The sequence below is a fragment of the Cardiocondyla obscurior genome, linkage group LG11 (assembly GCF_019399895.1).
Source record: "Cardiocondyla obscurior isolate alpha-2009 linkage group LG11, Cobs3.1, whole genome shotgun sequence".
Taxonomy (NCBI): domain Eukaryota; kingdom Metazoa; phylum Arthropoda; class Insecta; order Hymenoptera; family Formicidae; genus Cardiocondyla; species Cardiocondyla obscurior.
Window position 1 is genome coordinate 321,198 of NC_091874.1, and position 24,289 is coordinate 345,486.

At 37.2% G+C, this 24,289-nt stretch overlaps 1 protein-coding gene across 5 annotated transcripts in view; it reads left to right on the plus strand.

Moving 5' to 3' along the window:
* LOC139106646 (zwei Ig domain protein zig-8) overlaps positions 1-24,289 on the plus strand; it is a 76,319-nt gene that overhangs the window by 45,062 nt on the left and 6,968 nt on the right. For all 5 annotated transcript variants that reach the window (XM_070663582.1, XM_070663583.1, XM_070663586.1 and 2 more), the window contains 2 exons: positions 11,753-11,871; positions 15,574-15,746. In XM_070663582.1, the coding sequence (XP_070519683.1) occupies positions 11,814-11,871; positions 15,574-15,746 (231 nt within the window). In that variant the 5' untranslated portion in view covers positions 11,753-11,813. The remainder of the gene's footprint in view (positions 1-11,752; positions 11,872-15,573; positions 15,747-24,289) is intronic.

Here is a 24,289-nt window from a genome sequence, read left to right on the forward strand (position 1 = left end):
TAATGTACCTAAAATTATTATTTTGCACATTAGCGCATGTAACGCATTTCATAAGCTCACAATTTGTACTTTCTCGTTAGTCACGGTAAAAAAAGCTATGCCTGTTTTTATACCCAGCTTTGTGTAAGAAAATGCAAATAAATTAAAAGTTGACGAAATTTTCAGCTTTTTAGCTTTTTAGCGCAAAACTTTCTGTTACAAATTATGGTTTAAAAACTTAATATCTTTCTTTCCCATCAACAGTTGTCTTACGAATAAGACTTGAATTAATTTCATTCTTTCGCTTGCTTGACAAAAACTTGAGACAACGTACTGTCCACTGAGCTTGTAGAAGATTCGTTTCTTATTATTTAATTTTTTTTAATCCTTTTTTTCCACTGTTAAACATTGATTCCTTAAAATTGACTAAAGAATTGGAAGAACCGTCTTCTCCTTTAACGATAACCTGAAGAATGTACAGATTCGATCTGTCATTTTCACAAACAAATAACGTAATAATGGATCGATCATCATTGTACGCGAATAACGCCGGGCAAATTTTCTTAAAGCATGCTCGAACAGACAGGCAATCCAATAGACGTCGTTTGCCCGAGCATCGATACGCGTTGTAAGAACAAAAGGCCAAGAGAATTCCTCTCCGCTCAGTTGCTTAGAATCGTTTCGCCATTTAAGTGTAGGCTATGCCAATTTTCTCGCAACCAGGAAAGAAATAAATGCACCGGCATACCTTCGAGGCGAACAATTTGCCAATAACGACTGAAATAATTCCGGAATTAATTAAATCGCGCGTCCGTCGTCTCTTCTTTCTCGGCCCTACCTTCGAAAGGAAGACTCGCTTCGAAGTTCGCCGAGTACAACGTCCGCAAACTCTTTGCTTTCAATTCGCCACATTTTGTTTTCGTACGGAAACTTGTCCCTTTAATTACGGAAGCGTGAGGGGGCGGAGAAGGGCCAGCGAAAGAGGGGCGGAAGGGCAGACCGAAATGCAAAGTTCCCCGCAATTTCGAAGTCGTGGAAGCTCGGGCAAAGGTTCATCAGCTTGAGATTAATAGCCCATCTGTTTGTTTTACTTCGCCGACCCGCTCAAGTACGATAAAGTTCTTCCGTGATTAATCGTGCCCGAGTCCGCGAATTTAAAACCCCCGAAGCGCCTCGTCGACGACATTCCGGTTGTTTCAACGGTGCTGAAGAGCGTACGGTATTAACGTAGCCTTAACGAATTTTCCACGGGGGAAGATAACGAATTCAGGACTTGTTCGAAGGAGCCCAGTTGGCCCTTAAGTCGCCGAAGGATACTTGGAAGTTTCTGGAGCACGCGCAACGAGGAGTTTGTCCTATTTGCAATAGCATTTTGATTCTCGTACAGGTTCATCTGCGAAGAATAAACATTGAGAATGTACAAGTTCTTACAGTCGTTCGATAGCAGGTTTCACGGTTCATCAGGATTTAGACAAAGCTATTTCATTCTCGTTTCTTCGCTATATAACAAAACGAAAAGTCGAGACTACATACCTTCGGTATTAGAATGGTGCCCAGGGAAAATTCGAAAGAAACTTTACTTATCAGAAAAGCTAAGGATATAAATTTGATTAATAACCTGAAATCGTGACAAAATTGTATAATAAAGGGTTTTTTTTTTTTTTTAATATTTAACAGAGTTACGCTTGATGATTTCTTTTCTAATGCGATGTTACTTTGAACTTCGAAACTTTAGACTACGAATATAGAAAGAAAAAAGTGTAGAAGGTGAAAATAAATGAAGACAGCGATGTTATTTACCGCTAAGATAAAACGATAAATATCTATCATGGTTGGGAAAAAGCGAAGTAAAAAACTGCACCAACTGCGCCCCTGTTGCATCTAAAAGTTTGTTGCCATTTTCCTCTTTGTTTATCCTTCCTCGTAATATGTTACGTCGATTCGAATTTCTGTCATTTTCTATATTGTACTTGTTATTTTAGCTTTAAAATAGTTTTTCTAACAAAGTATTGAGAAATAAAAATTTTAGCAACAAGCCTGTCAAAACCATTAAGTGCAAATTAATATAAAAATAATTATTTTACCGTTTAATCAATTTTTAATAAGTTTGCAAGTTTCTATCCGAAACGATTGCTGTTTTAAACTTAAAATTATAGAACATTATTGATTACCACGAAGCTTAATGATTTTTATTAAAGCTTTATTGTAAGAAATATGTAATTATTTATAATCATCATTATAAAAAATAACGATTAATATTACAAAAATATATTTAATGTAATAATAATTTTGTTACTCCGTCTGCTTATAATATAACATTACAATTAAAAATAATTTACTTCATTAGTATATATTATTTGTGAAAGTAAAGTTAAACATATAATTTTTGCTTCTCTTTCTGTTTAATGATAAATCAGGGGTGATTTTCCTCGCGTTAGATATTTCCTGAGGAAGCTCGCGGCCTTTTCGTTCTGATTTTCGTGCAACTCGGGGCGGGATTAAATCTACATGCTATCGCAAGTGCGCCAATTACGCGCGGCCGGATACGATAACTCTCGGCAAAAATTTGCACGCAGATGCGCATTGTATTCAAGCGCGGTGAATCTCGCGCCATGTGAAGATAAAGGCGGTCATAAACAAAAGATTATTCGTTGCCGTATAAGACCACCGATATTCCACCTTTTCGTGTTACGCATTTTCATGATGATCCCTTGCCCCGTACTCTTCATCTTCCCTTCCATCTTATCAAATCTAATCGCGGAATATAGGGAAAACGCGCATTCATTTGGCTTCTCTAATCTATTAAAGTACATCCGCCGCCGACGCCGTCGAGTTTTAGCTTCGCCATCAGCGCCGTTTCCACCCCGTCGTTCATCCCCTGTACCATCCACCTCGCTCACGCGAGGTCAACTGACAACTTCATCAGCTCACGGCTCGCGGTGTACAAGTTGTATCTTGTTTACGGCATCACATGCGAGTCGCATGATGTACTCCAGCTTGTTTTACCAGGCACCGGTCATTACCAATTTCTGTATTCGCCATTCTGCAAAGCCCGGCATGATAATGTTAGCGAGAATTTCTCTGCTCTCCCAAGGAACGATTTTACGCGAGTTTTACGCGTTTTCACGTTGAACCGTTTCAAACAGGAAATTGGCGCTTAGGATGGAAAAGAGTTTCGCAGTAGTACCGCTCAATTATCGTTTAGCGCACTCAGTTGAAAACACTGCACACGATGCTCGCGTAACGATTGTACCGGGCTCGTCATAGGCCTGTAATATCCGTTGCAAAATTGTGTTTTACGTGACTAGCTAGCGTGAATTGCTCGATCTTTATAAGCAATATAAAGGTAATATCTTTCTTTTCCGACGGTTGCCCGTTAACATAAAAGTGCTTATTTCCGCGCATTATGATAATTAATTTCTACGTTAAGCCATTTACTGATTTTCGTTGAAACCATACTTAATTTGTAGGTTTTATTTCAACGACTTTTAAAAATAACTAAACTGGTTCTTATCGTTAACCTACTTTAGTCTCTATTTTTTTTAAATATTATATTGTCTTTAAACGAGATCTAAATATAATTAAATATTTATATCTGTTTTGTTTTATTTGTCGTTGATTAAAACATTTATGAGCTTCATTTAAAAAGTTTTTTTTAAAAAATTCACGAAGATAACCAGCGTCTTATCAAAATAATATTTTTGTAAGATCTGGATAATAGAAAATAGAGCGAAGGAACAAGTTGAAGCTGTGTAACTTGCATGATTTCTTGTACGTAATTAACGGGAATAAATTTCACGCTGTATCTAGCGCATGTAAGGAATTCAAAATACTGCTCGTCGCAAGACAATATGCAAGCTTCGCGGGCGCAATTGTAACGAATGATAATTATAAGAGAGCTAATAATTACGCAGCTCAGTCTGCGTCGTCGTGCCGCATTGAGGCAGTCGTGTAATTTTGGGTGCCGCCTAGACTGTGTTGAAATACGTATAAACATGTCATTCTGAATTTCGTCTATCTAGCCGCGCGAAACGGCGCGGGTTACACCACAAGCAAGTACAAATTTAATTAGCTTGCAAGAAGCGATGAAAGCGCGACCAGCGTATAAAGCTTAATTACATTGAAACCGTGTTCTTCACGCTTTGCTTTGCACGTGCTTCCCCAGTACTTGCCGAGTGAGAGATTCGAATATTTTTAAATTAAATTTGCTTTTTGAAATTTTGCACGTCGCGCGAGCGGAGCGTCTGCCACGTTAATCGCAAGGAGTACATCGCGCAAAATTGTTATCGAATATTTTGCAGATAGTCGCGCAGGGACACCTTTATTTCAATCAATTAAGTAAGGACGATGTATATGCAGATACACTAGTAACCTCTTAACTTCTAAATTATGTCTTTTGGGAAATTTCACGAAGTAGATTCATCGGTCTCTTCGAAAATGTTCATGTCAGGGGACTTAATAGACGGATAGTAATTTGCAGAAATTGTCATGTAAATCGATGCGCGCGCTAAAATTTTTTAAGAAAATTAATTATAATATAATATTCCGATGATGGAAAATTTACCAAAGCTATTGTCGAACGTAATACGCAAATTGCTAAATGCATTTTTTACAGGTTAAGAGTTTAATTTTAATTTTGCATGAAAAAAAGAATTCGTTACAAAACGTTCGAAAGGCCTCGCGCGGATTAGATATTTCATTTTGTACCGAGTTTGCTGGGTTAATGAAATACTAGTAATGAACTTATTAACAGTTTGCGATTTATTATTCATGATGCATCTATATGCGGATCTACATATCATTCGCGGGCTCTATAATCGTAGAGCCGGTAGGATATATCACGGAAGCACGCAATTATGATAAAAATAGAACTCACGGTGTTACCTTATATAAAATACATCGTTCGAATCCACAGTTAATACTCGGTTTGCACTTCCGCAGTTAAACGTAGTTAAATGCCTGTCTGTATTGCCTTATCAGGTTTTAGCTTTAATCTCTCTCATGTTACATATACATATATACATTTTTTTTCTCTTTTTTTTTATACATTCTGTATGTAACTGTACGTATGTATCACGTAAGTTACATTAATCTATTTAAAATTAATATTTTCTCCGCTACTTGCATCGACGAGCCACGCGCGATACCACGACGTTTTCTATAACATCGAGAAGATTTATCTGTCTGGATTATTTAGGGATACTTATCGCAGGGTTGATCTGACACGGCCGGGTAATGGAGCCGTCGGTGGTACCAGCGCGAACATGATGTCGATGCGCAGAAACCGCATAAAAACCGCGACCGGGTCGGGAGCAAGGGAGGGAAAGAGAGATTAAGGTAATCCCACCTAACTGATGACGGTCGTTCCAAAGGTTTCAACAGATTAATTGGAAGATCGATCGACACTCGCGTTTCTTATCGCGACAAAAATAAAATAAAAAAAAAATTTTAAAAAGATAGAGAGAGAGAGTACCACCGTGCATCGTAGCTACGTTGACGGGAGTGACATAACGTTGCTTCTTGAAGAGCATCAAGGTATTAACGCACGTGAAGTGCGGACTTGCATAATTTTCGTTTTGCGGCTTCCTAATTTTTATTTGCTCTCCCCGGCTTTCGTCGTTTATTACGCTGAAAGAAATTCAATATTATAACGCTTGTACATATATTCATATGCGTATACATATGTACGTTTAAAAAAAATTATTATTTATACGTGTATATCGCTTAAATATTCATAAAGTTCATGTAATACATCAGGGTATGTTATTATTGTGTACAATGGGGGGGCTTGCTTTCAAATTGCGTAAAATATCCCTCGGGATTATAGCATATATGCATTGTACGCGAGCAGCATGTGTGTATGTCATTCGTGCGATAATTGTCTTCTACGGAATCGAGAGGGAAAGACGGAGAAAGCAATTTACTAAGCAGAGCAAGAGCGTATTGTGGACTAATGACAGTGGCATGCTATTGTGGTGGCGGTGTAAGCGTCAGAATGTGATTTATAGCTAATAATACCACGTTACTTGGACGTTTCACCTGAAAAGAAAAAAAAAGAAAAAAAAAAGAGAGGGGTAGATAAAACGTGCGAATGCAAAATCTGTTATAATCCCTGTCGTCGCGACTTAATCGATTCAGGTTTAATATTCGAGTGATATCGCTCTCTATCATTTCCAGGAGCAATTGTGCACTCGTTAAAGATCGATCTGTTGATAAAAAAATATATCAACGTGTCATGCATCTTTTAAAATGATAAAATAAAAATGTAATTGAAATATAATAAGTAGAAAGTAGTCCAGAGGTCTTTTGTTACATGCAAGTGTTACTATCGGGATCATTTTTAGTTGTAAGTAATATTAATAAGCAATAAGCCAAGATTATACCTTTAATTAGCCCCGTTATCGCAGCAGTGAATAATAAAAAAGCGAAGAAGACAGTATATTTATCTTCGCAGCGATTTGATTTAAGTGTTAGCCATCAAATATTTACGGTGGCCTCGCATTCGCCATTTTCTCGTGCAATTGTTTTTCCACAGGCTGATGTTCTTAAAGTACATCCACCTTCAGCGGAGCCTTGTTCTCCGCTCCCGCTATATTCGCTCGTCACTTAAATTATTCAGAGGGCGAGAGAAACTAGGGGGAAGGGCTAATCCGAGGGCGAGAGAATTGCGGGGCGCACCTGCACGTTTAAAGCGGCGGAAAAAGGGCGCACGAGTCGTTTAGCTCAAAATCAGCTTAGCGCGTTCTCTTGCGTCTTCGCGTTCAGCGCTCGTTCTTCGTGCCTCTTCCTTCGCCACGTTTATCCCTCTTTAGGAATATATTTTATTATACATACGCCCAGCGAGAAATCGGCGCCGCGCTTGTCCCGATTCTCTTGCTCGTCCTCTTTTTGCCAGTCTCTTCCCTCGCGAGGCGAGGTGATTACATCGACTTTCCGGTGTAATGTTTCATATCAGCATGCGAACAAGGAACGAGGGTGAACTGCTGGTGAAATGAAAGGTGCACGACTGCTACGATAGTTCCCTCTTGTTCGGCTTGCCCGATTTGATGCCCGTTCATACCACGCGCATGCATTATTCTGAATGTTGTTTAAAATTTTGACGGGAAAGCTCGCGCGAGAACGTAGCACGTAACTCTACAAATCCCCGTCACTACCGCATACGCACCGAAAGTAATTTTGGAATGGAACGCATCAAATTTTAAGCAGTAAATGCGAGGCTTTTGATCATTGTTATTATGCTAAGTAAAATAGTAATTTATTATTAAACGTATATTAACGAACTTAAATAATTTGTTCTTTGAGATATTAATTTTTGTCTACGATAGAAAAATTAAATAATAATTTCATGGTTTTTATACCGCAGGTTGCAATGCACTTTTAATGAAGACCGTACTTATTTATTTTGTAAGATATACATATAGAATTAAAAAAAAATTGATTGTGGTCGTGGAACACATTACTCGTTTAAAACATAAAAAAAAAAAAGAAAAGCGTGAAAAAGCGAAATAATCAGGCAGTTGTCGCAATCTCGAACCGCTCTAATTTAGATCGAGCAAATTATACACCGGCATACATCTCGCGGTGTAAAAACGCGGCCGTGAAGAGCGGTAATTTCGAGATTTGCGCGTTGATTTCTGAGTGCGTTGAGATAAAAATGTAGGAGGTCGGCGAAAGCGTAATTAACGTAGTTACGACAACGTTGCGACGCGAAGCGAAATCACCGTCCTCGTTGTAGATCGCGCGAGAAAATAATGAGATCGCGAATACGCTGCAATTGGGGATCGGGCGATAGGAGAAACGAAATATACATATAGGAGAACGGCGATAAAACCCCGCTAATGGCAATATCCAGATTGCTGGCCGGTGACGAGGAATGGGATGAAATAGCCGAAGGATCCCCGCGATCAAATTACCGCGGGACATGAAAATCGTTCCATCTCTTTATCGCACGAGAAACGTAACGTGTGTGTTTGATAAAGCGCGTATACATGTCAGTTTAACATTCGGATATATGACGTAAATAGTGCCCCGTGTTGATTTACCATTTAACGTCGGCGGCGGTGGGTAACATTAATTATCATTACCCCTGTTTCGAAGGGGGTATATAATGGTCGGAGTATTTGAAATATGTCGTGGTTCAATAGCACTCCGAATAGGGACAGTTGAAGTTGATTACCTACAATCTACCTCACTCTTGCGTGAATTGGAGCGCGTATCCCGGAGAGAGCGTGGGTAACATTTCATCCGACCTATTTTGCAATTCCCAAAGTTCTTAAACGAAGGAAACGTTCAGTCAAACGCGCCTTCTCATGCATTCTCTTATACGTTTGACGTTTTCGAGCGGAACGGCCGTTCTTCGGAGTACTCGTTACAAATTCACCGTGTTCGATTCGGTTGGACTCAATCGGACGCGGAAAATGTACACACGCAAGTGTCTGTCGAAGAGAAGGATTCACTTTTCCACGCAATATCTAAAGTACCAGTCGCGTTTTGTTCGGCGAATTTCCATTTAAAAGATCTCAATCAGCGATGCGTGCCGGCCGCTCATTGAATATTTCTATTGAAAATGCCATACGTACGCCGCTCGTGCCAAGCAGTCGAATTGCATTTGGCTCTCTTTCATCTCTTTCTTGAATTCTTTTCTACGCGCAACCTTACTTACTTCCCGTGCTTTTCATTGTCTACTGTCTTCGTAAGTCTTTTTCGAGCAAGACTGCCGCGTCAGAGAACGCAGGAATAATATTCGAATGATATACGGGAGTAACGCGCAAACTTATTTTTATCGCGCATGAACTCGTCACATAACATCCAAGTTTTAATGTGTTCCGCGTATTTTTGTATGTTTCCAGTAAATATACAGTTTTATCGAACAATCTTTTTGTCACTTCCACCAAAATGTTACCATGCCACGCTGACATATTATTTGGAATGTCGATCGTCATAAAACAGGCTATATCTGTCTTTTCATCTTTTCGCAACAGTAAAAATACGACCCGTATTAACGTCGCCAAGAATGTCAATAACTATCATAGTTTTTTTTTTTTTTTTTTTTTTATAAACCTTTTATCATTTGAATTCTTTATACAATGTATTACATTAAATAAAAAAAAATAAATGCTTCTAAAATGTTAAACAAACGGCGGAAAAATTTTAATTTTATCTAATATTTGTTACGATTTTTATTGGCCAGTCGTAAGATTGATGCGTTCTTATATGTAAATGCCATCAGACTGGGTCGAATAATCACGCACGATACGTTGGTCAGTGCTTGGTTTGTCCGAAGCACGCGATTGCCTCTTTGGACGATCTAGCTGTTAAATATTTAAATGCCAGCGCGGAAACAAGCCGCTTATTTCGGGACGGAAGATTGTTTTAGACGAGAGAATTTAAGATTTCCGATCTGCTCTGCGAAATCGCGTGACTTCCTTCGCGCAATCCGGTCCTTTGGGAGGTACGAGAAGAATGAGGGAGGAAGATGTCGCGCGTTCCATAAATCCTTTATTGATTAGTTGCAGACATACGCATAATCGTTAATGTATTATAACTTGTCTAAATAATGAACGTTCTAGTATGATAGAATATAATAAGTAATATAATGCAGTCATTTGTTTGTAAGTAGCGCGTTGTAAGTGAAACACGCATGTCAGGGTGAAATGCAACTCGCTACTCAGCATTGAAACTAAGGCAGTTTTATGAATGAAGGAAGGAAAACATTTGTCTTCATGTTTCACAGTTACTTTCCTTGATTTCTATTCCGCGAGTATGCACGTTGAATAATTAGAAATTAATTGATTCAGCAAATACTTCTCGTTACGGAAACAGAAAAAAAAGCATTGTATAAAATATTTGACTTAATTTTTATTTCGTCAGCAATATAACTGATATTACCATGAACCTATTGAGGTGTGTTTTTTATTTTTTAATAGCATTTTTTTGCAAATATGTATCCAATATTTGAACAATAAATCTGCCATAAATCCGTATTAAATCGTAATAAATGCATGAGCCGGAGAGAGATTTGCCTTTCAAAAATGAAATAATGATTTCTGTTTAGATAATAAAATATTAATTTTTTTTTTCCTTTTAGACAGTTATTTAAAAGCACAGTTTGCATATAAAATATTCACGTGTGCTTCTGTCATTGCAGTATGTGCATAAAATGGTTTTATATATATTTTTATAGTAAAACACGATACGTTTGAGAATATAAAGATTAGTATTTCAACAAGAAATACTATTTGTATCAGATTCATGTCAAGATATTTCTTACTAAAATGCTACAGAGAAGTGTCTGTTACAAGAATCGATATTAACAGCTAGAATAACGAATGGTCGGAGATCTGGTTGGAGATTGTGGTTTCAGTTTCTATTTCGGTATTCGAAATATCGCTAAATTGTATTTATCTTTTCGATGAACAATTTGTATCTTTTTTGTTACGTCTACGAGAATCCTTGGTTGGCAATTTAGCGAATATATGAGAGTGACCCTCGAAATAATGATTCGGTGATCTCAAGAGACTACGGCAAATCGTAATACGAATAATATTCGAATAGATACTTAGCGAGCTGACAGATCCTCCAATTTTCTCGGTGAAATTCTATACGTTTATTTATCTATTGCTTTATTTCCGAGACTCGTCAAATATTCTTGATACTTCTCTGTCTAGTTAAAAAAAAATTAATTAAATACAAAATTTAAATTACCAATTTAAAAAAAACTTTTTTTTTAACCCCTGCAAAGGAACTTTTATAAACGTAATATTTTTATTCTTTATACGTTAGTGCACGTTGAGGGGAAAAAATTAAATAATAAAAAGCAGAAATTTAAAAAAGTAAAAAAAATATTATCCGTGCTCTTATCAATGTTCTCGCACAATTCAACAGAAGTGCTACATCCGTACGGCGTGTACCGTTAAGAAAAACTTACACGTACTTCTAAAAAAAAAAATCTAACACTTTTTATTCGACGAAACTAGTTAATACCACGTTAGGAGCACCTTGCGCATAGTTTTGGAACACGTTCCACTACTCTCCGTTTTAGCCGTAATTTCCTTTTTCTCTTTTCTTTTTCAAAGGCACATATGGTCGCGTAAAGTAGACTCGCTTAGTGTATTGAAATAAAGAACTGAAAAGAAGAAATAGTTTTCTTTTTATAAAAATAACTTGAGATTTTTGCAAAAGATAGATAATATAAAAATACGAAAGAATAGTACAGATATTTTTTTCAACTTATAGTAGTTAGCCTTCTAAATTGCTACAAAATTATTTACTTTAAAAATTTTTCTGCCGCTTTTATAACACATTTTTACGTATATTTAACGTGTTTTACATTTCATACGTACTAACACTACTTAAGCAGGAATGCCATTAGTTTATTCCGCTTTTAAAATGCAATTGAAATTTCTTGTTGGCTCGACGCTCTATTTATATTAAATTCTTCAAGTTCGTTGGCACAATTTTCTATTGAAAAATATGTCAGCTTCAAGTTGACAGCAGCGTATGATGAATAAGCAGGAAATATGAACCGTCTGCTGTTGCGATATAAAATTAATCAACTTCTTGTACCAACGATACGTAACGCATTTCACAGCGTTACTCAACAGTTATTGCTGATCTTTAATTAAAATTTTAAGCTTTACAATTGTTAAGATTCGGAAGGTGCATAAAATAAAGCTGTAATAAAGCTGTAATATACGTAAATAAAGTGGAAGAAGTTATTAATTTAATTTTCAAAGTAAAATAAAAATTAACCTTTGTTTCTTTTCGATTTCAGCTGTTTTAAAAGAGATGTGCGTCTGAGGAAAGGAGACAGAAACGAACATTTTATAATCAACATGAAGACACTTTGGATCCTGGTGGCCATCCTATTCCAGATACACTTGTTTTTTACTGGTGAGTTGTTACTTCATTTACAATTCTCCAGCTGTCTCGAATAACGAATATTTAATTTTATTCGCGTTAGGAGAATGCGGAATTCTGAAGATTTTATAAGATTAGAGTTAGAAATTGTGGTGACATGCTCATTCGTATTTCTATCTCGTGCGTTTACCGCTCGCAAATCGCGTGTTTAAGTACAGCGGCTCCCGTAGCCTAAATAATTTTGTTTCTAATTTTGCGCCGCGTCGTGCTCCACCTTGTTGGTATTCGCTTCGCGGCGGCATACAATTTTCAACGGTAATGATGCTGCCTGAAGAAACACAGGCAGCACGCCACACTCTTCCGTACTTGCGTTTGGTCGAGTTATTTTCGTGCCGGCGATGGAAAACACTTAATCCAGCTGACAAGCAATTTCCGGTTATCGTGTTGCTGAAAACCCGCGACGTACGTTTGTCTCGTTAGCGATGAACTTTCGACGAGCGCATCGAAATCGTTCGTCACGTTTAAATCCTCTACACATTTCGAAGGTTTCCTTTTCAGGATATCAAAGCTATCGACGCGGAAATACGTATACCGGCAGACAAATTTACAGAACGCCTCATTTCCGAACGAAACGATGTGATACTGAAAATTTAGGTCGTCGCCGTAACACCTCCGTAGCTTTAGATCTAATTGAAAGTTTAATTAAATGCACATCGGCCCCCATTACCGGGCCGTTTTACGATTCTCGATTCGGCAAACTTTCTCAAAATGTGCTAAATTAATCTTCCACTATGTGCGAGTACTAATCATCGGTAAATTCAATTTAGAAAATTGTACCAAGTCGTTTTACTTTGTCTTGAAATAAGAACTTTTTTTTTTTAATTAAATACAAATGTTTAAGATTTAATATACATATTCGCGTTAATTAAATTTTTTTACTGTATTTTAAATTATTTTTGAGGACATACATTGAGAAAATAAATCTTGCCGAGGATATGGCTTGGTCTAAATATATCTCAAATATTAAAACTTATATTCGGAGATTTATATTAAGCGACATATATCGTCGAAATTAAATATTTTCATAGTTATGCACGGATTATTTTAGATGTTCATACGGAAAGGGATATCTCATAAAAATATTAAAATCGTGCTTATGAATGTTGAATGTTGAATAACCATATTTTCAGTTAGCCGGTAAAATAAATACTCAAGCGGAATTTTAGTAATATTGTAACACAAAAAGATTTAAATTTTAACATACTTATTATAGAATTTTAATTTTTATTGTATTTAGTGGACCGGAAAGTAATGTCGTTTCTGCGCATATCCAGATATTTTGTTCAAAAACCAATTGATATTTATCGATCCGATATTGAAACTTTCCGGTCCACCTAATATTAATTTTTAGCAATTATTTACTTATTAATAAATTACGTGATATAAAATAACCAAAATTTTAACGTCAATAGATTTAGTTTTATTTTATATTATAATTTTTGCAACTTTATATTTCATTAAAATCATAATGTTCTTTTACCACGCGCTACAAAAAAATCTCTATAATTTTCTGACAAAATAGGACTATCTACTTTAACACTCCCTCCGGGTATCGTTCGTTTAAATCCTCCTTCTTTTCTTTTTATTAATTCTAGTCGCACAGAATTCGAGTATATTTTACTCTAGAGAATTTCTGACAAATAATCATTTTGAGTGAATGCTGACTACGGCAAAGATATTAATTTGTCTCGATGAGAAAAATTAAATAAGTTGCGCTACGCTGATCAACATCGAGAGACTAACAACTTTTTGGTTCATTAATAAAGAGTACAGTTCATTATTTTTGTGCACAAAATTTACGTGCGACCGATCGTGCCCGATCGAGTTTTTTCCAACCTACATGGAAAAGGAACTGAATTTATTGTTTATTACATTACAAAATTTAATTGAGATAAATGTTGAATTAAATTAAATTAAAATACGATATAATAAATATTATTTAACAAATTGATTTGTATTCTGAATGAGAATAAAAATCAAATTGTAAAAGTCACGATCTTTTGTAAATTATGTAAACGCGTATAAACGTAAAGTTGAAATATTGTTACGAAGCAATTAGCGAAATAAATTGTTCTTTTTTTTAATGCGTACATTATTGTTAGGAGAAAAAAAGAAATAATATGATTGCACTGTGATGGCATTACGTAATTGAATTGATTGGTCTTATAATATATAAAAGAGGAAATTCACTCGAGAGGAAATTGAGCCTAATCACTGAGCCAGAAATGTAAGCGCGCGTAGGGATAAGTCAGCACACAACAGTAGATTAGTACGTGGCGAAAAACCGGTTTAGATATCTAGCTTCTTTAGCTCTTTATTAGCCAGCAATAATCGTCTCGCTATACATAGCGCATATATTTAATTTGCGCGATTCAACCGCGTGCTATAAAATCAGAATAGCTAGATGAATTTTTAATATTAAATTATTAATATTGGAGACAAATGTATATTTTTTAATATTTAATTATTAAAGCGTATAAATTATTAAAATAAAATTAAATATGAAGACTACGGTGTCTAGAATTTATCCAATAGAATTTCCGATACAATGAAAAATATTACTGTGAATGTGCAATACGCATAGTGCAATGTTTTAGAAACGAACTATTGTTGGCGCAAGGCGTCAAGTTTTGAGCTCGCGTGTGCTTTCAACAAGAATAGAAGCTTTCTGGATATTTTGCCGATTGAAAATCTCGTATAAAAGCTTTGCAAATAATTTTTTTTTTCTTTTTTTTTTTTCGTAAACTCTGAGATGCACGGAAACAAGCGAACGATTGCAAGAGATAAGCTCGAGGTGGTGTACAATGTAAAAAAGTTTTTGATTGAATTTCTGCGGGAATTTCGCCACGGTTTGATGCATCTTGGATATCGGTAAACGCCCAACCAAACCGTCGTAATTGCCATGACTAAGTTATTCACTTAAGCCACTCAGGCGACGCTCGGGTTATGCGTTATCGTCGCGATGGTGGCTGCATTAATCTCGGAGCAGGAGGGTGCTCCGTCGTCTCTCACATTCCGCGCGCCGCGCCCTTCGTCAACCATGGAAATCGCCCTTAATCCTTGATCATAGCCAGCCTCAGAACTAATAGCCTTTGGAGAGACAGATATTATGGGCGTGGAACTTTCCCATGTCGGGAAAATATGTAGCGTGATTTCTCACATTTTACTGTAGCACTTTCGTAATTTTCATTTAATTGAACCCTACGGGCAGAGAGCCTAACTCGGAATCGCGGCTTCCACGCGTACAAATGCAGAGACTCGTCCGTGTGAAGCCAGCGCTTCAGCTGCCGTCGGATAAAAGAAAAGGCCAGAGCTATACACTGTCTGTCTTATTCTTTTGCGACGTCGACGGCAGTTATCGCAGATCCGCTTCTCGGTATTTTTACAGGATTTCTATATCTACGGTATTTATATAATATGCATATACTCGAGGAACTTTTGGCATTAAATTATTATTATTATGAAAAACTTTTCAATTAGCCTGGCAACTGCATATGTGTACTACCTGATATACATATAATAATTATAGAGAATGATTTAAAATTTAAAACAGCTAGAAAAATTATTAGCAATATTAATTTGTTGATACGACATGTCATACACAGACGTTACTTCAGTCGACCAAAATAATTTCGTTCTATCTTTGAAAAGCATTGTTGTAATTTATGTCCATAGTGAGCCAGGCGAAGCATCAGCAAAACTCAAGTGCCAATAATGCAATCGCCCCATTGAATGCGCTGGAGGGTAAAAATGAAGATGTTCTTGAAGGACCAATTGGAGAGGTGCTTGCTCAAAGTGGTACCACGGCAGTTTTGCCGTGCAAAATTCCCGATCCTGGAGCAGGAACGGTAAGTGTCACACGGTTTGCATAACGATATATATATATATATATTTTTTTTTTTTTACTTTAGTCCATTTTATACATATCAATAGTCCTTTCGATTAAAAGCACCGCATTTATATGTTATATTTTACTTTAGTTTTTATTGATTAAAAAATGATTGCAATGCAACCAATGTTATCAGTTCGCACAAATCCTTTTTGTTTCAGTCGTTTAAATATGCATTGTTTGAAATAATGCCATAAAATTGAAAATACGATTTGCTCATGTTTGTATTTTATAAACGGTACGCACTGTGAAACGTTACAAATCGAATGTTATTTGCAAATACAGCTATTAATACCGAGCTACTATAAATTATACTTTACAGAAAGAATTAAAAAATTTTTATTTCATGCGTAAGTGTGTAAATCAACCATTGAAAACAATATTATTCGCTCGTTATAAATGCTTAATTGAAATACGTAAATGAGTAATTTTTCAGGAAATTATTTCTCCGAGCGCACATTGAATTATTAATAATAATCAACGTTTTCCCTCCCCCGTGAGATTTCGCTCTCGTACCAATTTTCTGCTCGTCTCAAAAGCCCCTCGTCTTCTTCTATTCACACCAGATTTTCCAGATTTTCATTTCCGTCATACGGACAAGTCCGAACGATCCTCATTTAATTTCCGTTTCCTATCGCGCACATGCCAAGCGCGAGTGATCCATAAAGAAAGAGGAGTATTTGCTGTTTCTAATATGGTTTGCGTCCGTGTCGGATGGCAGTGAAGCGACCATTCAAATGTAAACCGCCGGGATGTGAATGTCAAACGTGAAGATAAAATTCTAAATGTCAAAGAAGCTCTTTGTGGAAGAAAATATCTTTCATCGCGAGCATTATTAAAGTTAAATCACAAATTTTCTTTAATATACATATACATTATCGCGGCAATCGTCCTGACGATATTATTACCGTTTTATCTTCATCGCTTGTGTTTCGTGAAAAAAGAAACGAACGAAATGAATTACAACATGACAGGACAATGACATGCGTGACTAATTTCTATTATCGCGATGATGACGTTGATATATCTCCACACGTCGCGTCAATGACGAATTACACAATTTCGTTCTTTGAAACAAAGATTACTTTTGTTAAATTACAGTATCAAAATAATATATATATTTTTTTTAATTACGTTTCAGAAAGATCGATTTTCTTAAAGGCATTAAAGACTTAAATTTTCTTATTGCAATAATAAGCGGTTTTTATTGCTGCAATAAATGTATATAATATTAATAAATTAAATTAACCCGAGTATTGTAAATTATTATTTTTTTCTTTTTTCTCTAATTAAGAAACTTGCATTGAAATATATTTATTTTTGAACTGTATTTGTAAAAAGCTATGGTTTTAACACCGTAAATTTGTAGAATATAAAAGACAGGCAAATGAAGTAGATATAGGCTAACAACTTATAAATTTATCTCGCAACCTTTATGCACCGCGTTTTAACAACTATGAATCTCCGATTCAACTCCTCCGATTTGTCGAGTTGGCAATTGAAAACGAGGACAGATAGATATTCCGTTTCTTATGGAGATATAGATTCTGCATAACCACGCAAACATGTGTGTTCGTTATATGGCACGCGGTATTGAAAGCGGAAACGAACGATGCGCCATGCTGAAAGTATAAATGATAGGTCGATACGGTATTTTTGTCCGCGAATTGCAGGCTGTTTGCCTTTTTTTTCTCTCTTTCTCTCTTTTTTTTATAGCCCTCGCTATGTACTTTGATGCTGTATTCGTCGGTCCAGCAAATTGCCCTAGTTTACGGTCTACAACAGCGCGATTCTTTGTTCGACATATTTAAAGTGCTGAGAAAAATCAGCGGATAATATGCGTAAAAGACAAATTTATCGACGTTCGTGGTTCATTCCGAGTTATTTTTATTCATGTCGAATTCAACATATTAGAAGTATTAATTAACTGGACATTAAAAAAAGAAAAAAAAGAGAAATCAATATATGTCATTTATCATAAATTTTCGTTGCAAAAGTCCATCCCGCTCGTTTTCACATTTCTCGCTTCTCTTGACGCTCGCATTAAAACTCGACTTCTCCCTTCGGTAAACTGGAGATTACATCCCTCGCATCGCCGGTCGATTCAGTATTTGGAATGTGTTCTCTCCTATTCCCCGAACTACGTTGGATTCCGCGCCGTAACGCCGCGCGCCAGTTACCAAATGCCTATTACGCCTGCCTCCGCTATCGCGAAGCCGAGGAGTTCGCTCTCGGGGAATATTTTAGAATATTTTAGCGGGTTTCAGCGTTAAACCAAGAGCGCGCCAGATGCCGCGTGACTGTATTTCTCTTTTTTTTCTTTTTTTTTTTTTCTCACCCTTGTCAGAGAGGGAAAGGGAAACGCAAGAACGAAAGGGCGATCCGCGTTATGTGCATACGCGATCAGAGACGGTGGAAACATTCCTCTCTCGATACTCGCCGGGCGGTATACTTTAGAAATCGGAGTGGAATTCCGAGAGTCGACAGACGATTCTCTCTGTGCGACAAGCGACCGACGCACGTTTCCATGAAATTCCGACGGGTTTCCCGTGCCAGCATCGCAACGTGAATGAGACGTAAGCCGACTTTAAACGCGTATTTTCCGACACACCTGCTTCATATTCATTTTAAAATGGACTATATCTATAAATATAACTGTTACATTACAATCTTACACGAAACGTATAGAATAAAATAATTTCTGGATAGTGAATAAATCTTGTTACGCACATTTCTTATTTAGAATAGATATTTCTGCATGAAAATTTTTGGTACTGTTAGTAAAACTTTGTAATGTACAGAAAAAATTCATTTGAATTCTGTACATTTCTTTCTTAAAAAAAAATAAAAAGAAAAGTAAAGTAGATGCTCGTTTTGACATTGAAATTGTGCTTCAATAATCTGAAACAAATCGATGCGCGCTGCGTGTCAATGCTATAAAGCCCGCAACCACCATAAACGAGCTTGAGAAGAAAACTTGGAAACGCTCTCAAGAGATGCGGTATGTTTATACGAACTCCACAGAGGGTTTACTCTTCTTCCTTTGATTTCTGGATTTTACAGCTCCGCTGGGCACGGAGGGCAGGGACTTCAACTCGTAATTTACTTACAGCCAGAGTATTTCAGGTTTCTTCTTACTTAATGCATTGCTGGAGTTATGTATAAATTTAACGATAGCAAAGCGATTTACGATTTTAATATCATCTTCATGACAAAGCTTTGTAGTTAACGATCACCGCGTTTAGAAATAAAATTTTTTTCTCGTTGCCACTCGATCACAGAATAAATCACATTAAAATCACGCACGAATAAAGGGAACTACCTCAATAAAAATATGAAAATACATTTATATCTTGATTAAGTAAAATTTTACGAAAATTGAACTCAATTTGATGCTTAATTGCCTAATTTATGTGAAATAAATGTTGCTTATTAAATAAATTGATTTTGTGAAAGAGATAACTGAAGGCAAAGTTGTTTAAAATAAATATAAATTAAATAAATTTATAAAATATATTCAGTAGTTGATGGATCTGTTAGTAGGTCATTCAACATATTAAATTAAGAAAAGCGCAGTCTTAATCGATACTGAGAATACTTCCTGTAGTTTGAGAAATTGATATATTTATTTATCCGGCTCTCGCTGCATCGACGTCGATCGTTCGCTAGCGAGATTTTTGTTCTGGACGATACGAAAGTTACAAAATCTAAGGCCACTTATGCAAAACTCTCTGTCACGAACCGCATATAACCTCGGCGGATCCCGCGCGTCGTCGTCGACCATGAATAAAAGATGAATTCATGCGCGTCTTGTGTACTACAGAAATATAGAAACAAGAAACAAGACTGCCCCGGGCTTCTTTATGCCGCGGCTAAAACTGAGGCAAATAAAAAGTGCTTCGCTATCGTCGATAAAAGGGAGAAGTGCGGTCGAAGAAAAGGAGGGAAAAGTGCATTACATCTTGTCTATGTAACTACCGCCTTATGGAAGTTTATCTTTTTCACGACAAAGTAACACGTCGATATTCATATTGATAACTAAATGTAGACATTGTAGAATTCATTCAAACAATAAATAAATGATATTCGATGTCCATCTGAAATATTACTTATCGAAACAGCATGTAATAAGGCTGTAGTAAATTGAATTTAAAAGATGAATTAATTCACGAATCATAATGGATCACTTTCAATTTAATAATGTTGCTCTGAATTATTATTACATTTTTAATGAGTTACAAATTAATATATTTCATAACGAGAAAGCGTATCATTAGATAGAACCGATAAATCGACAGATAAAAATTCAATTAAATCCATTTAGATAATGAACGAGAGACAATATCATTAAATATATTTTATTACGCGAACTCTTTCGTAAAATATTTTATTCCGAATCGTAGCAAGAATTTTTTCTTAAAACCTTTTAGTGCTCATAAAGTTTTTTAATTCGATATCCTATTTTTAAAATACGGCACGTTATATGATCGGGTACAAATTTCTGCTTGTATTCTCCACTTAAGAGGTGTAGTATTACTGCTTATAAATTATCAGGGGATTTTTATCAATGTGCCCCGGGTTTCTTTAATTTAAAGCTCCATTTATCTTTCCTCGGAATGCGCCGAAAAAGTTTCGCGTAAAAGTTGCGCAGCGGCGGAAATATTCAAAGCCGTTTTTATACGTAGGTTCTTACTCCCCGTATTCTCTCAAGTATCCGGGTGTTATTTTAAATCCAAAAGGCTGAGAGGGAAGCTCCTGAGAAATATCAAACGTTTCTTTTTACGGCAGTTTGTACGGACGTATATATTCAGAGAAATTTTCGCTCTAACGTAATTGAGACTCGGGAAGTCGAGCTATCCAAATGGTACCGGCTGTTGAGAAACACAATAGGCAATTTGTTTCATCACGGAAGGATTCGCGATCGTTCTTCCGGATGGAGACCGGACGTCTTAAGTATGCTTTCCGTACGGCAATTAATCATTATTCCCGTGGGCCGTGATTCATGCTTCAAAAGTCCAACGCGAATTATGCAAAGCACAGCGTCAGACCCTTTGAATCGAGCTTTCTATCTGGGCGTATAACATTACACGGTTGTGATAAAATGGAATTAACTTATTCTGTCAGGACCTATCGCGCGTAATGCACTTATCTCGTCCTGAACTGCGTTAACGTTGCACGATAACGCGGTATATACTATATAATGGAGACCGTCGACTGAAAAGACTTATCCCGTTGCTGAAAACGTCGCGAGGTAAGAGAACGTTGGCCCGCGGCAAATCGTGCGATAAATGCCGAACTACTGGGCGGTAAAGTACGCGCGGATACCGCCGAAGTGTTGCGGCGGAGTCAACATACTCTTCTTCAACGTCATCGTTGATGGGGAAAATGAATATGCGCAGGTTGCTGCTGAGGCGGAGTGCTTCCTCGAGGAACGTCCTCGACCACGATGAATCGTGGGATAAGACGGGCTAGGGTATAATGGAGGATATCCGGATGGTGAGATACGAGGGATAGAGTGCGGTCGGAGTAGAGCTCTCCCTTTGAAAACGTAGATGGAGCGAATGAGAGATCGGTGGAATGGGGAATTACCGGAAATGAAAAGATTCGAGCGATGAATTCCTCCGTAGACATATTGAAACATTAAATTTCTGTTTCTATCTCCAAACACCTCGCTCCTTCATTTATAAATTTGTACATGTTTTATTTTTTATTTCGCGAATTAAGGCAAGTATTTTTTTTTTTTTTTTTTTTGGACGGATTCAAGAGTTCGTTCTCTCGAGTCTGATACCGCAAAGCTTTCTCCTCGTTCAATTTTCGTCTAGATTTTCGTACGTGCGATATAATTTGTTCTATGTTGAATCGGAGAAAATACTTTCAAAAACGTCGTTCTACGTTCGAATTGAATAAACGTACCGCGGTGAAACGCGATTGATTATCACGAATAGATAGGTCAGATTCGATAGCACGGATGAAATCGATATCCCAGATATAATAAAAAATTAATTAGGCGTTCTCGTGCTTTCACATGAATATACATAGAATATCCATTTACGAAGTTAATGTAACGCAAGTCTATTATATTCATATACAGCGATGATAGCGGGGGGTTTTTTTTTTTACTCGATCTTTGCGAAACAAAATTTAATTGTGCGACGTGTAGTTCCGTTCATTTATCGAATCTCAACAGTTAAATTCAATTTGTTTAAAGCGTCAGATTCAATTGTTATTGAAAGCATCGCGTGCAGAAATCCTCTGTGCGATTGACTAATGTCAATCACTCCTAAAATGATAACATGAATATTTGGTTAAATAAAGGAACAGATACAGTGATTGAGCGATGCTCGGCAATTGACTAACACACACTTTCGCCTCTCAATACATCAAAATCGACACATCGATTATAATTGTTTTCAAACTAAACCTCGATAGTGTGTTCTCTTGTGTTAAACTATAATCAATGCGTAAACTCGTTGTCACTTCGCAAGACATGTAAAAAAAAAAAAAAATCGACTCTTATTATTGTTAATCAGAAAATTACCCACCCGCAGAAAAATTAATGCGCAAATTTTTGGAAAACTAAATGGATTATTATCTTTAATATTTCATGAGATGAAGTTTCACCGCTAGTTCTCTTCGATCCTGTGAGTAATGCCGTCGTTACATAGCTTTAAGTTTCCGAGGTTGTGACACGTATAGAGCGTGGCGGTGTTGCGGTTGGCTTGATTCCCGCACGGGGCGGATAGGTGAGGGAACTTTCCTCATTACAAGAATACTTTTAAAACGGTTCGTCTGATAAACGAATGAACTTTTGGTGTTCCTTATCGGCGATCCCGATGCTCGCTATCGAGCAAGAGTTAAAAGCGATCGCGGGTATGCAGCAATAGAACGGCGATCTTTAATTTCCTTTCTACCGCTGATCTGAATAAAAATATTCTTATTACTGCAAAAATTATACTTGCTTTTTTCTTTTTTTTTTTTTAAATTGAAAAGCACATATTTTTATTCACCGTAGTTTTGTTCTATCGACGCTTTTTTTTTATTAAACGTAATTTCCGTTCTTCGAGCTTCCTGCCATTCACTCGTGCGAGATAGCTAGCATGTAATGGCACAAGTTTTCCGATCGCGGACGGTAATTCCCAGCTGACAGATAAAGAATGTGTCAGCACAGATGACTTGGCACGCTGTAGTCGGGGGTATTTCCCAATTAAGCTCCCACGCGTCCCATGGCGACATCCGTTCGGCGTGTGTGCACTTTCTGTGCGTGCAGATGCCGTTTACTTGCCTCTGTACAAAGTATTTCTCGCTTAGGCTAGCAGCAATCCCCACACGGCCTCGGCTTAATAGCTTCCCGCGGGAATTCCGGGGGGCCATCGGTTACCTAACCCACGTCTAACAAGACTGATGATGATGATCGAGTCGGGCAAGACAACGTAAGAGGAAATTAAGTACCGAAGGAGGCTCGGCGCGGGTCGGACATGCTACTCCAATTTGCATTTCGTTCCAAGTTTTAATTGGTTTTAATCCTTTGGCGGTCTACACTCGCTTCTCGCCTGCTTCGTACAAACTTTTAACCCTTTCCGCTGAAAAGCCAAATAGGCCCGCCGCGCGCGAAAACTTCAACGATTTCCTTCGTCGAGGCAAATATACCACAATATATCTTTTCGTTCGGGCTGAAAATAATTAGGAGCACTGCGAAAGCCCGGATAGATTAGACGCCGGGGATCTAGATCGTGTTATTTTCACGTGTAATGCATGTAATGTGTATTAGCTTTATCACGAGTGAGATTCCTTTGACCTCTTAATGGACTTTCCAGAGAGCCCTCTTAATTGGTTACGCAAGTGTGTTAAGCAATCAAGTTCACGTACTCATAAGGTAGGGACGCGAAGTCTAACAATTCGTTCGGCTGCGTATGTGTGTGTGTAACCGTATCTGGAGTTAGTCAAACCGAAAGACGGACGTCGGAGGGATTTCGGATCTTTGTCCTTCCGACCATTCGCGAAGACACTGAGGAAGTTCTCGTAACTTCGCGCCGATTGAAGCAAACTTCACTATCCGATAACTCTCACCAGTCAAAGATTAGCAGCGCTCAGGCAAACACATGCACACACACATACACACGTTATCGGCGCGCCGTAGATAGGTCCTTTTCGTAGCGAGATCCAGGATTATAGTAAGCACTCCGGATTACTGCGTGTAGTGGTACCTGAAACGTCATATCCTTGGGAATTGGTTTCTCCGGGATGTATTACGTCGAATCGGCCTAATTATGTTTCTGCTTGTAAGTACTAAGACGTTTACGATCGAGTTTGCCCCAATCCGAATATTAAAAAAAAAAAAAGATTGGTTCCGCAATGCGACTTTCTCTGACTTACTCGATCAAGATTTCGAAGAGAGTTTTCGTAATCTCCTAATCAGAAATGATTAAACTTTTTTTTTAATCGAGAAATTAGTGATTAAATTTAGATTAAAATGTTCACATTATTATGTACGAAAACGTAACT